At 43.9% G+C, this 13,011-nt stretch overlaps 1 protein-coding gene across 6 annotated transcripts in view; it reads right to left on the reverse strand.

The window, feature by feature from the left end:
• Window positions 1-13,011, reverse strand: part of LOC147449090 (inositol hexakisphosphate and diphosphoinositol-pentakisphosphate kinase VIP2-like) — a 205,702-nt gene that overhangs the window by 30,739 nt on the left and 161,952 nt on the right. For all 6 annotated transcript variants that reach the window (XM_086521669.1, XM_086521667.1, XM_086521670.1 and 3 more), the window contains 3 exons: window positions 8,343-8,584; window positions 8,200-8,244; window positions 8,035-8,101 (listed from right to left, as the gene is read on the reverse strand). In XM_086521669.1, coding sequence (XP_086377795.1) covers window positions 8,035-8,101; window positions 8,200-8,244; window positions 8,343-8,584 — 354 coding nt within the window. The remainder of the gene's footprint in view (window positions 1-8,034; window positions 8,102-8,199; window positions 8,245-8,342; window positions 8,585-13,011) is intronic.

Genomic DNA, 13,011 nt, shown 5'->3' on the forward strand with positions numbered 1-13,011 from the left:
GGCCATACTCTGTGTCTCAATCTTCGTTGTGATCCCAGCCCGCATCCCCAGATGCAGAGGGAGTCGACTAATCATTGCCTGAAGCCATAGGTGCCACGGAAAAAAAAAAATCGGGGATCGGATTTCCCATAAAAGAGAAATCGGCCGTACTCTGATACCACTGTAACAGACTTGTGGACACTCCAAGTCAAAAATCAATCGCGACAGCACCAAATAACCACTTCAAAACAATTCACAGATCACAATAGATTTGCACTGGCCCAGCAGAGTTCCGTGCCTAGAGATATTGGCCCTAGAGACTGGCGCCCCTTTCGGTATTTCTTTTTATATTAATCAATCATCAAAGTACAAGAGAGCGGTTAGGGTTTCACTCTCACACTCTGCATCCAGATGTTATGAGAAGTGAAGCCCTCACCACTTATTTAAAGATACAAGGGATGCCCAAAAGCAGAGCCCCAAAAGCTTTTAAAATAAAAAGCATCAGTTCTCTCTCTTTCTTAGAGAGTCTTTTCTCTTTTTTTAATAAAAAAAAGCAAAATTCGCGTCGCTCATCATTTCAAAAAAAAAAAAAAATTATAGCCTCCGCGATTTTTGGAAATTAGGGTTTCTGTTGTCCGCCACGTCATCACTTTGTGACATCTGGATGTGATTGCTAAGTATGGTACAATAGATCATGATTCTCATCTAAGATCTCAATGGGGATAGTGATGTGAATGTGATTTAAATCTTTGGTGATTGTCGTCTTTTTGCAAGTGCTAGATATGTGTTATTTAGTGCATCGGTATTTAGAGTCAGTGTCTATTGAACTAGTTTTTGGCTTATGTTGGTTTTGCAAGAGTGATCGAAGGAGATTACAATTCTTTCAAGAGGTAGGTATGTCACAAAGTGATGATGCGGCATGACCGCTTGGACGTACTCCGGACAGAGGGAGGTCCAATTTCTAGTGAAAGATGTATCTTCACCAAAAACCAGCCAATGCTCACTTCTTGAGGAAAAAGTGATTCTATCCCAGCAATGGAACCATGAAACTGACCCGTAGGGCGGTAGGCGTAGGCTTTTACCCGAAACTTCCTTAAAACTTTAAAACACAAACAAACTTTGCAGATAAAACCTGTAATTGGAATTGACACTGCAAACACACGGCTCGGAAGCTAGAGCACTCCAAGCAAACGTCGACAACCTGTAGGCCCCAAAGACTGGTGCCCCTTTTAGTATTTCTTTATTCTTTTCAAAAAGGGATAAAGCTTGCGCCTTCCTACGAGCTGTCCTGCATAATCCAGGCTGAAAATAACCTGTTTTGGCCCCATTTCAGCAGCCTAAATGTACTAGGACGCTTCACAAACAATATTGCCACGCAATAAGTGACTTTCCTAGACAAGAATTTGCAACACGCTGAATTCTCTGTTTTCTGCCCTGAAAAATGCGCCAGATCACCCGGGAACATGGTCCCCTCGCGTCCCCGGACCTCCTAGGGGTATTAGGGACCGTTAAGGGCCGAAACCCTAAACCTGCAAAAATACACAATAGGCTAAATTTTCTTGTTTTGGGCTCCGTTTCGCGAGCCGAACGCATCCGTAGCGAGCCCTCGTACTCCCACACCTGTTGGGCTACTTGCCCTTTGAATCATATGAGATTTCTCGCGTGAAATCTCTCCGAATTCACATGTCTTTGGGGGATTAATAATTAGCTAATCCAGTACCTAGACAAGAGGCTCTTGCATCGGCATACGCGCATCAACCCACATAACTGTACATACAGATGAGTAGCCCTCGAGCGGGGCATCACGATTCTGTATTCAAAAGGGGAGAGAGGTGCACGAGAGCGGAATCATCGCGCTACATAGTGCAAGGGAGAAGGCAAGCTTTCCATTAAAGCTTCATCACCTGCACCAACTACTCATACACACACTGTAAGTCACAGTGAGAGAGAGAGAGAGAGAGAGAGAGAGAGAGAGAGAGAGAGAGAGAGAGAGAGAGAGAGAGAGCCCCAAGTTGATTTTTGCGCTAATTTTTGGTTGAGGTGGCAGTGGAAAGTCTCCTGCAACTTCTGGTGTTGCCATGTGTCCACTATGCCTCTTTGAGTTAGTTTTCCTAGTACCCACTGATTTATAAGTGTAGCAAGGGAGCCTAAATGATTTTGAACTGAGTCTATATACCCTTTTACTGCTCCGATTTCAATGCCGGTCGGCCCGACCAACTCATGGCGACAAGGCCTTTTCGTGTGCGGGTGAAACTCTCGGCCATCGGCCGTTTCACACTGGCCACACAATGTTCGGCCATTTGTGACTTCAAAAAGAGGGTCCCAAAAATTAAATCAAAATCATCGGAAAGAAACCAACAACTAAGGCTAGGAGTTGCTACGTCCTTGAGACAGTAATTAGCATTTAAAAATAAAGCAGGACCCAATTTGCGTGAGGAGGCTAACATGGTAACGTTGTACGGACATCCCCCGATTTGCACTGACTACTGACGTGTCATCGTACGGATTTCCGCAAATTGCACTAGCTGCCCTAGCGCCAGCTTTTGGGGCCCAGATGCTTTTAGACTTGAAGCTTTTCATGTACCTGCTTTGGAAGGCCCGCGGCCTATAAATAAAGTGTTAGGGCCTCTCTCCTGCCAATTGTATGTTGTGGAGGGTGGCAAAGACGGGGACCCTAGAACATTGTACTTTGTGAAGAATCAATAGTTAGGAAATACCGAAAGGGGCGCCAATCTTCGGGGCTAATCTCTTTGGGCGCAAAACTTCGCCGTGCCGTGTCGTCTCTCTTTCTTAGTTTTCATCAATTTGTTAAGTTGTTTTCAGTTAAAGTCTTTAGTGTCTTCCAGAAGATCCTAGCTATGATTGAGAACCCTTAGGCAAGAAGTTGAAGGCTTTACGCACAGAAAATGGGGGAGAGTACGTCTCCACTGAGTTTAAGGACTTCTATAGAAAATGAGGCATTAAAAGATAGTTTACTACACTATACACGCTTGCTCAAAATGGAGTTCTTGAGCACATGAATAGAACTATTCAGGAGAGAGTCTCACGTGTGTTGCATCAGATACTTGGCTTGGGGTGTCCAAGTCTATTACACCACGTCATCAGTTACTACAAAATTTATTGTGTGTGTGTGCACGTGCACTTTGCTCTAGTTGGGGTTTAGGTCCCCTTGACAGGTTTCTATAAGTTGGTTGGCTTAGGATTTTTAATCGTAACCTGTTTGTGTCTTTAGGCCACTCGGTTGGCTTTAGTAAGTGGGTTAAAACTTCTTCTGCTGCTTCTGCTCCTAGGGTTTGGACCCCTCGGCCGAGATTTGTAAGTCTGGATAGATCTTCAGCTAGTGGCACGTCACCAGCCCTCGCACGGGTCCTCCAAGGTGATCAGCTTGAAGAAATACACCGAAAGGTGACATTGAGGTACCTTTGGTTGTAGTCTTCCATAGTTTCCGTGGAAGGCAATTCCAGGTTACACCATTCTGCCAAAAGCTGAACTTCAAATAGGGATGTCATGTAGCTCCCAGAAAAATTATTCTTGAAAGCTTGCCAAGTCCTTGGAGCATGCGGTTTGGTAGCTATCAAACTCCACCACTGCATAGCATTATCTTTGAGAAACCCTGCAATTCGAGAAATCGTTGATTCTTCCATGTAGTTCCCTAGCGCATAGATGTTATCAAGCTGTTGTAGGAAATGTAAAGCCTTCTTCCTATCTATCACTCCTGAGAAGGTGAAAAATTTGAATGTGGAACCACTATCCTTCCAATCTTTCGGCTGATTCAGTGCAAATCCAGGATGTGGATAATAAGAGGGGGCTCCATCCATTGTGTCCAGGCAGTGGTGGTGGAAGTGGTGGCAGAGGCGGTTGCATTGGGTGCACATCAGGGATTTAACCATGTTCCTGAAAACTCCCTCGATCGGAATCCATGACTAAGTAGGCTGTTCGGACGAGGCTCTTGTGCTTTCTGGTGCCGGAGGAGGAGGAACTGCTTGAGGCAACAGAGGTAGCAGCATGTAGTTCGGAAACTGTTGGAAGCTTTGCAGAACTGGAAAATTTTGTTTGTGGAATCCAAAAATGCCATCTTGCTCTATCTATTCTTGGAAGGAAGAGTATGCTTTCAGAAAAGCACACGACTGAAGCTCAGATACCACTGGTAATAGGACGGCACCATGTGCCAATTGAAAAAAACACACAAGAACAGACTTTCTAGTACTTCAAACAATTGAACTAAAAGAGAGAGAGAATGACACAGTGGTGAAGTTCCACTCCTAGACGACGCTGGCCCCAAACCGTGACACCCCATTCGGTGTACTTTGTGGCTTTGCTCTGCTTCTCCCACAAGTAGAACGCCAGAGTGAGAGCCCACAGGGCTTATTTAAAGGCCCCATGCCTCATCAAAAGTAGTTGACATGAAAGCTAACGCTCCAAATCTGCCAGCACAAATTACGAAAATCTGTACAGTCAACTAGTGTGAAATCCGAGTGCTACCGTACAACCTACCACGTCGTCAGTTGCTGCTACCGTACAACCTACCACGTCGTCAGTTGCTGAGCAGTTTACTATGTGTGCACACTTTGCTTTAGTTGGGGTTTAGGCTCCCTCAGTAGGTTCCTATGGTTGGGTTAGGATTTTTAATCCTAAACCCTTTGTGTCTTTAGGCCACTCAGCCGGCTTCAGTAAGTGGGTTAAAACTTCTCCTTTTGCTAGGGTTTGGCCCCTCGGCTAGGATCTGTAAGCTGGACAGATCTTCAGCTAGTGCTACATCACCAGATTGTGACAGCTCATTTCCTTGCTATGTCTTTGGCATTCTCGCTCCTGCTCTCAGATAGTATACACTTTTCTTTGATTGACTGGAGTACTAGGCAATGTGGACGATTTGGCAGTCAAGAAATTAGCCTATTTTGGGTGAGTCGCGGAGTCATACCTTTTTCTTTTTCAAACAATCTTTGTATCATTCTCTTTATGATTCTCTGTCTCTACAAGAGACTATCCCATCATTGTTTGCCCTTTTCTCAGATGTGTTTTAACTATGCCTTTGTTCGCTTGTATATGTTATACTTTGTGAATTTTCCTCATTTTGAGGTTTCCCATAAGTAACTCAAAAGAAATTTACTCAAAAAAATTGTGTGCGCGTGCACAGGCACGCATGGAGGCTAAAAGGACAAAGCTTTCGGGAAGTTGCTTTTTTTTTCCCCATGATCCTTCCATTATTTAATAAAACTGCCCATAGAGCTACAAACCACCTCTACTAGAGAGGGCCACATCAAAAGCATGGGGGGACAATCCCAGTGAGTAAACAAAATATGTACACGGCCACACAGGTGGCCAGTAATGCCTTTTGGGTGCACCCTGGACCATGGTGAAGAAGGGCCTTGGGCACCAGAGTCGCAGGAAAGCCTCCCTACGCTCCCGCATGCGGTCGGAGCTGCCCTGAAGTCTCTCGAACTGACCCTGAGAGTATGAATCAGCTCGGAAGTTGCTTTATATTCTATCTTTTTTAGGAAAGAGCCTATATAAAAGTTCTTAGAAGCGGCACTTGGCATGCAATTTAAGGTGCAAAGTGTGCAAGCACTCAGACTTGCATTGTGTTCAAACTGTGCACCAACATATGCTAAACAAATACCCAACTAGGGGCGCTGACAATGGCAGTTCAAGGCCACGAATCTCTCTTGTCAAGATCATTCCGCTCCATCTTGTCCTCTCTTCCTTCACTCTCTTCTTCAATTCAACGCATTCTAAGTTTTGAAATGTTGATTAGTCAATATTGCACATTGTAGTAGAGCATAAAATGTTGATTTATCAAGCCACTAGTCCAAAAGGGTCTGATATCATAGCTCAACAATTTCATTGCCATTTTATAGCAAGAGGTACGATTCAATCGGTATGCTACAATGGATCTGAACAATAATCAAGAGAATTTCCATTCAAGAAATTGATGATTCAAAGAAGAGGGAATAGACAAACTGGTTTGAAGGATTTTAGCAAACAGAAAGTGCCCTCGACACAAACTTAATAGAAGATGGTAAAAGGTGGTCACTCGAAGAACACTTTGATCCAACAACACCTCACAAGACACGAGGAATGGAGTACCCCTTTCAGAAAACTGGCCCCCAAACAGGTGACGAAGCATCTGCATTTGGCTGCCCTATGATGCTATAGCATCAACCAGTCCATACGCAGCTGCAGTATCATGAATCAGCATCCACGACATCGTTCAGCATCCACCCATCTCTAGCAGTCGTCCACCTGTCGCAACATCACTTTGTGACATTTCAGCAGACCAACTCCACTGATTTTGAGCACAAAGTACAAAAGACATGATGCTTTTCTACAGAAACAGGCCCTTCCTTACTGTAAAGCCATAAGTCTTTCTTGCTAGCCGTACAAGTAGCTACCCCTCCTATTCCCTAAGATAGCATAGAATCAGGGTGTGCTATTTGCAGTGACAGTTTCGTTTGCTTGTGCACTTCACCTCTGCTACATTCAGCCTCTTGGCATTTTTTTCATACTGTATGGAGGGATCCTGGTAAGTCGCAAAGGATAGAACTTGGCTCTTGAGTCAAGATCAATAGTCTCATTGGGAGCATTATCTCCCATTAGTACAAGCAATTTTGAATGACTCCTATTCCAATGCAAGTGGTAGAACTCCCTATGAGGTAGCATTTGGCCGTCCGTTCCAGTTGTTGTTGACTAGATCGGTCAATCAATTGGCTATGCAAATGTTGAGAGCCAATCCTTGCACAAGATTATTGTGGTTGTGAAGATTCATCTAAGCAAGGCTCAGGGATCTTATTCACAACAGGCTAACAAGCATCTTCGCGATGTAACTATCAAGGAAGGGATTGAGTGTATCTTAGAATCATGAACCACCGTCTTAAGCAAGTAGGAAAGAAGTGTCCAAAGTTGTCTTTTAGAATGTATGGTCCATTTCCAATCATTTAAACAATAAATGATGTGTGTATGAAATTGAGGCTACCTAACTCATGGTCAATGCACAATGTTTTGCATGTTTCTTGGTTAAAGTTGTTTCAAGGAGATCCCCCAAAGGAGATTTCTGAAGAGGAAGAACCCGAGATCGTAGACAAAGCTGCAGTCATGGAGCCGCATGGACAAAGCTTAGGATCTACCCTAGCATTTTCTGAGCCTATAGAGGACGTGCATGATCAGGCAAGTCATAGTTGCATGCCCTTACTTGCACTGTGCAATCACTTAAGGCTATTTACACACCGGCTGCCCAAACTTGGGCAGGAGGAGCATGTGCATGCGTGGAATCCAAGAGGCAGAGCGCGATCGGTTGCATGGAGACAAGGGTGGACAAGGAGCTGGGCAGCGGAGACTCCCTGTCCAAGCTTGGGCGGGGGCTGCAATCAGCTCATGATTGGCTACACACATCTTTGCACCAATCGGCGATGTGAAGACCATACGGGCAGGAGGTGCTGTGTGTAACGCACGCGCGCCCATCTCAAAACAGCATAGGCAGTCGCAAAACAGCATGGGCAAACAGGACAGCCTAAGCATGTAGGCATATGAAACAGTCACTTAAGTCATTTATTAATAAGTGACTTGGACATGACATTTATAAGAAGTAGGTAGGGAAAACGGCTAAAGAACCTACAAAAGAGTCACTTGGCCTTCACTTTTAAGAAACTAGGAGAATACCTTAATGGTAAAAGGGTAAGCCCTCTTAAATACCAGCTGTGAGTGCTAGAGTAAGGTTATTTATCATTGTGCTGTTTTTCACAGAAAAACATAGTCCCACTGAATTTATTGTGGCTTTACGAGATATTATCCACAAGTAAACACACACCTATCTGGGTTATGCCTTTTATAAAGCATTGAAACAAAATTTTCTGAGGTGAATGACACTTTGAAACAAGACCAACTGCTTTGCGATGCCATTACAATCGAACACTGACAAATAATGTTGGTCATGAGAAAGACAGACATTATGCATCACTTGTTGAATGGACCAGTGTTCACTCCTTTACAAGGCACAGAAAAAGGGAATTGAGAAGTTAAAAAATCCACTATAATTTTTCAAACAAGGAAAGGTTTTTTTACCTTAGCAACAGTGTATAATTCACCTAAACCATCCAGCTTCAAGTGTGTGTTGTGCACAAGATCGTACCTATCGAATAACTTTGGAAATGAGAATCTTTGAACTCAGGTAAATGCAAGAATGTATGACAAAACAAAAGACCAAATTCAGATAGGCGCATTCCTTACTTTGAAGAGTCATATACGTCAGGAATCTTAGTGATATCAAATCGGCTGGTAAGAGAAATAAAACAACAAGCCGCAAGTTGAGGCGGAGCAATGTGTGCCCAAACAAAGAAAACAGCAGGATAGAAGCAAAGAAAAGGCTTTACCCCTTTCGCTCGTTGTAAATATCTCTCTCTAGCTTCTTCCAACGAGCAAACATAAGAAGAAAACCCTCACTGCCACAGGGTAAACCTGCTGCAATCCGATCAACATCCATGTTGGTTTTACCTAAAGCAGTTGCTTGATCATAAGGAGGCAGAGCCTCATCTGAAGTGATATCAGCAAGCCTGTCTTCTTCTGCTTTACATAGTATTTTCACTTGAGCAGTCACTTTCTTTATAAGCTCCACCTGACAAGCACAACACTAAAGCATCAGGAACATCATCACATTATGGCAGTTGAAATTTTCAGTGTTCATTAACAAATCTGTATCCATTTCCTAACAAACAAGTACCTTTCAACAGTTATGACTTTATTAAAGAAAAGATAAAATATTTCTTGGATCAAAAAGACATTGCTTCAGTACTTGAATGAAGCTGGGTAAGGCGCATGTAGATTATAGTACAGACACATCTTTAATTCAAGGAACAGACTTCAAAATGTGAAAGAAAATAATCCCATGCTAAGAAAAATGTCCCAGGGGCATGAAGATTGAGTTCCTGCCACAGGACGAAAAGCAGAGAGGATAGCATGTAAATCATTAAACAGACAGATTGTGAAATTCAGCCCTACAACAACATGCCATAGGAATAGTGCAGCAATAAAAACTTACAATCCAGATACAATTACTATAAACGGCTCATGATACTCACCAGGCTGTGGGTAAGAGCAAACCTGTAATTTTCAGAGAGAGAGAGAGAGAGAGAGAAATGAAATGAAATGATATATTAACGTCTTCAAAAGGCCAAAATGACCTATGAGACCATCAGATACAAAGTGGTGAATCTAATACAATGTCTGACGTACAAGTACAAAAAGTACTGAATGTAAAAATGAAAACTGAAAATGAAGTGTGAAATGCGAAATGTGAAAATGTAGAATAGGCCCTCAATGACACTCTGGGTGTCGCAGTGTGACATGAAACGTTTCGAGGTTTCGTGCGTTTTGAGGTTTCGAGGTTTTTGAAACGTTTCGTTTCGGAGCTCAAAGAAAGCGAAACACAGGTTTCGTTTTGCATGTATGTACCTATAATTATACATTGAATATATATGCAAATTCACCTGTCAAGACATGTGAAATACCAAAATCTAGATGTGAGACTTGAGTCACGAGTGAAGAAGGTAAGTCGGCAACCAACTGCAGCAACGTACAGGTATAGATGAGGGGGTAAGGCTGACGTGCAAGGTTTAGAGAGAGAGAGAGAGAGAGAGAGAGAGAGAGAGAGAGAGAGAGAGATTATTTGATGTTCGTGAGGCCGCCTTTGTACATGGCTTAAAAGTTCCCCAAACGGGTGGTTGACGTCAACCGATCAAACAGGGGCCAAAAAAAAAATTCAACTCGTTTCGTCTGTTTCGCCGAAACGTTTCGGCCGTTTTGAGGTTTCAGAGGGCCGAAACGCGTTTTTATGTCACTATGGAATGTCGTGCTAGAATGCCTTTGATCCTCTGCTAGAGTCCGTCGGAGTGTGCTCCTGTGTCTTGGTCGTGGTCGTCTCAAATTCCCAAGCTCAGACGCCCTGTCAATGAGGGTGCCTCTGGTATGAATATGAGTACAACCCTGTGCTGGTGGTTGGTCTCCTGGCTCCCTCGATCCAAAGAAGTCTGTGATCTCTCTCTGTGAGGCCGAAGTCGGCCTATGAGACAAATCAGGTATACATGTGGGTATGTCTTCCATCTATCAGAAAAGACAACAAAATCCAAACTAATACAAAATAAAGAGAAAACCTTGGTGTATGATGGAATCATTGGGGGAGGGGGTGGAGTTCTAGTACTAGGGATGTATGCATGTCTATATGCTCACAGTAGTACAACCATGCATATGCATCAAGCTAGCTAGCTCCATCTTGTGCTAATAGGGGGGTACATAGGAGGATCGGGAGCAAGGGATGGTCCAATGAATGCAGCTGGGTGAGCCATCATCTAGGCTCGTCTCTCCTCAGCAACTCGACACTCTCCAGTGTCTGGATCTCCTTGATCTGTCTGTACTGCAGTCGTGCGACCCGGCATCCGGTAACACGCGGACGTTGTCTGCACAGCTTATCTCAATCTGTTGGAGAATCACTCTCCTCGGTGGATCTTGGAGTGGAGGAGGTGTGGTCCTCTGGAAAAAATCTATAAGCTGTGGCCGTCTCCACCCCACTCGAGTCTCTGTATGTAGTTGCATGAGTGTATCTCTACGCCTTTGTATCTCTAAGCAGGTAGAGCCCCAACTGTCTCAGATCTCGAGAGTGCATGATCTCGCGGAGGGTAGGCTTCCCTCTAAATAATGACTCGTAACTGCCTCTGATATCATCATAAGCTCTGCATTTGCAAACAAAATGCTCCTCACTTTCCACCTTCTCTCTGCATATTCGACAAACTCTCTCCTCCTGTGACAAATTGCTAATGTGTCAAGTCACTGAAGAAAGGGCCAAACCTACAAATCCTCATGTCACAAATTGGTGATGTGGCAGGCCCCCAGATACACACACACACACACACACCCTACTGGCGTGGTAGCAGCCCGGAAAATGCGCCGACAAGCTGACGTTGTAAACTGTACGGACCCCGCAAATTGCGCTGACAGATTTCTGTAAAACGCCCTAGGCTGATGACGTGGCAGTCCGTATGATTTTCGCAAATTACGTTGGCCAGCTTTTGGGCATAATGCTTTTGAGTTGAGAAGCTTTTGAGTTTCAAAAGCTTGAGTTATTTTTAACTGATTTTGGGGCTCTGCTTTTGGGCATCCCTTGTAAGAACAAATAAGTCTGTTGGGCCCTCATTACTCGGAGCATCTGGACGTAGAGTCTGAGTGTGAGATCCAACGGACTCCCTTGTACTTTGCACACAGATTAATAAAAAAAGGAATACCGAAAGGGGCGCCAATCTTTTGGGCCAATACCTCTTAGCACGGAACTACGCCGGGCAGTGTCGTCTTTTTATGAATTGTTTTAAGGTGAATCTCTACTGTGTCGCGGTAGAATCTTGACTTGGGGTGTCCAAGATTGTCACGATGGTATCAAAGCGCGGCCGATTTCTCTTCTACCGGGAAATCCGATCCTTTCCTCGCAACACTTATGGATTCCAACAACAAGCAGCCCACTTCTTCTACATCTGCTAATGCGGGAGGAGATGACATAGAAGATTTTGATGATTTAATAGAGGAAGAGTACGGGCCACCTCGGCCTACTTAGTACGAACTTTAAGAGATGGAACATCGACAACAGGTTGACGAGTGCACAAAGCAGATGATTAAATTTGCGAAGGATCCGCAGTTTGCAAAATTTTTGTCTCAGCAATCCATCACAGAAGTGCACACCCAGTGGCAGAAAGCCACAAAACCACCCATCAAACCAGCAATCAAGAAACCTCCTTCTCCGAGGATGTTTACAGAACAAGAAATACAGGAGGTGGTTCAGACACAGATTAGTCGGCTTTCGGACGCGAACAATCAATCCAAAAAGCAAGTGAAAAAGCACAAGGGGACTAATTACCCTTGGTATTTGGGCCGTCAATCTTCTTTTGCATCTGCAAGAAAGCAGAATAAGCGAGTACATTTTGAAGGACTACCCAGTTCTTCTTCTTCCTCTTTTTCTGACAATTCTTCTAGCTCTTTTGACTGGAGCTAGGAGGACAAAAAAGGTAAAAACGAAGCAAAAAACAAAGCTTCGGAAATGGCAACAAAAAGGCAAAGAAACCCAGATTTTGCCAAATTTTTGACAGTTTTACAGAGGAATCATCCTCTGACAGTTCGGACTCCGATGACCATATGTTTTATGCAAAGAAGAAGCATTTTTACAGAGCCAACCAATATGACTTCCTCGAAGTCAAAAGCAAGAAAGTAAAAGAATTCAAAGAAGGTGGACAGTCGATTAAATTTGAATCCTTTTCTCGGGTTCCGAGATGCTCCGAGGGCTTTGGCCCTCATTCAGCAGTTTGACATAGCCTTCTCTGGAGGGCACTACTCAAAGCATGTCAAGATTAGGAGGGCTACATCTTTCTTCAAAGGAAATGCTCGAACATGGTGGTCCACTCTTCTTCTGAGAAAGGAAGCTCCAGTCAAGTGGTTGAAATTCAAAAGGCCCTTTATTTCTTCTTGGCTGACTCGAGAGTACAAACAAGATATACGAACCGCTTGGAATCATCTTCGGATGACCAAGCGAGATTCTTTGGACGCTTATTGCGAGAGATTTTCGGACTCTTTGCTACCAACCTCTTGATTTAAGGTGGTCTCTTTGAAGAAACAGATCGAGCTGTTTTGTTGTGGACTCCCTACAGAGATCCGAGGTTACTGCCTTGAACAAAAGTCAAATTCTATTCAAGAATTAATGGGTCATTCAAAACGGGGTTTCTCGTTACATTCGGGAAATTTGACTTACCCCACTGATAAGATCTTGGCTCAAAGAACTTGACAGACCTCCAATAATGAAAGTAGAAAGAGAAAGAGTTCCCAAGAAAAGAAAGATAAGGATAAACGACCCCGGCTCAGTCTTTGAGAGAGGGCCGATTACATCAAAGAAGGCAACTGTATTGGTTGCGGGGAACATTGGCACATCTCCGCAAAGTGCCCCAAAAAGGCACTGCAAGAACAAAGCGAAGACAAGCTAGAGAGTTCGAGAGCAGCAAAGGAAGTGGCAAA

Source organism: Adiantum capillus-veneris, chromosome 10 (assembly GCF_014529385.1).
Source record: "Adiantum capillus-veneris isolate H3 chromosome 10, ASM1452938v2, whole genome shotgun sequence".
In the NCBI taxonomy this organism is placed as follows: Eukaryota; Viridiplantae; Streptophyta; class Polypodiopsida; order Polypodiales; family Pteridaceae; genus Adiantum; species Adiantum capillus-veneris.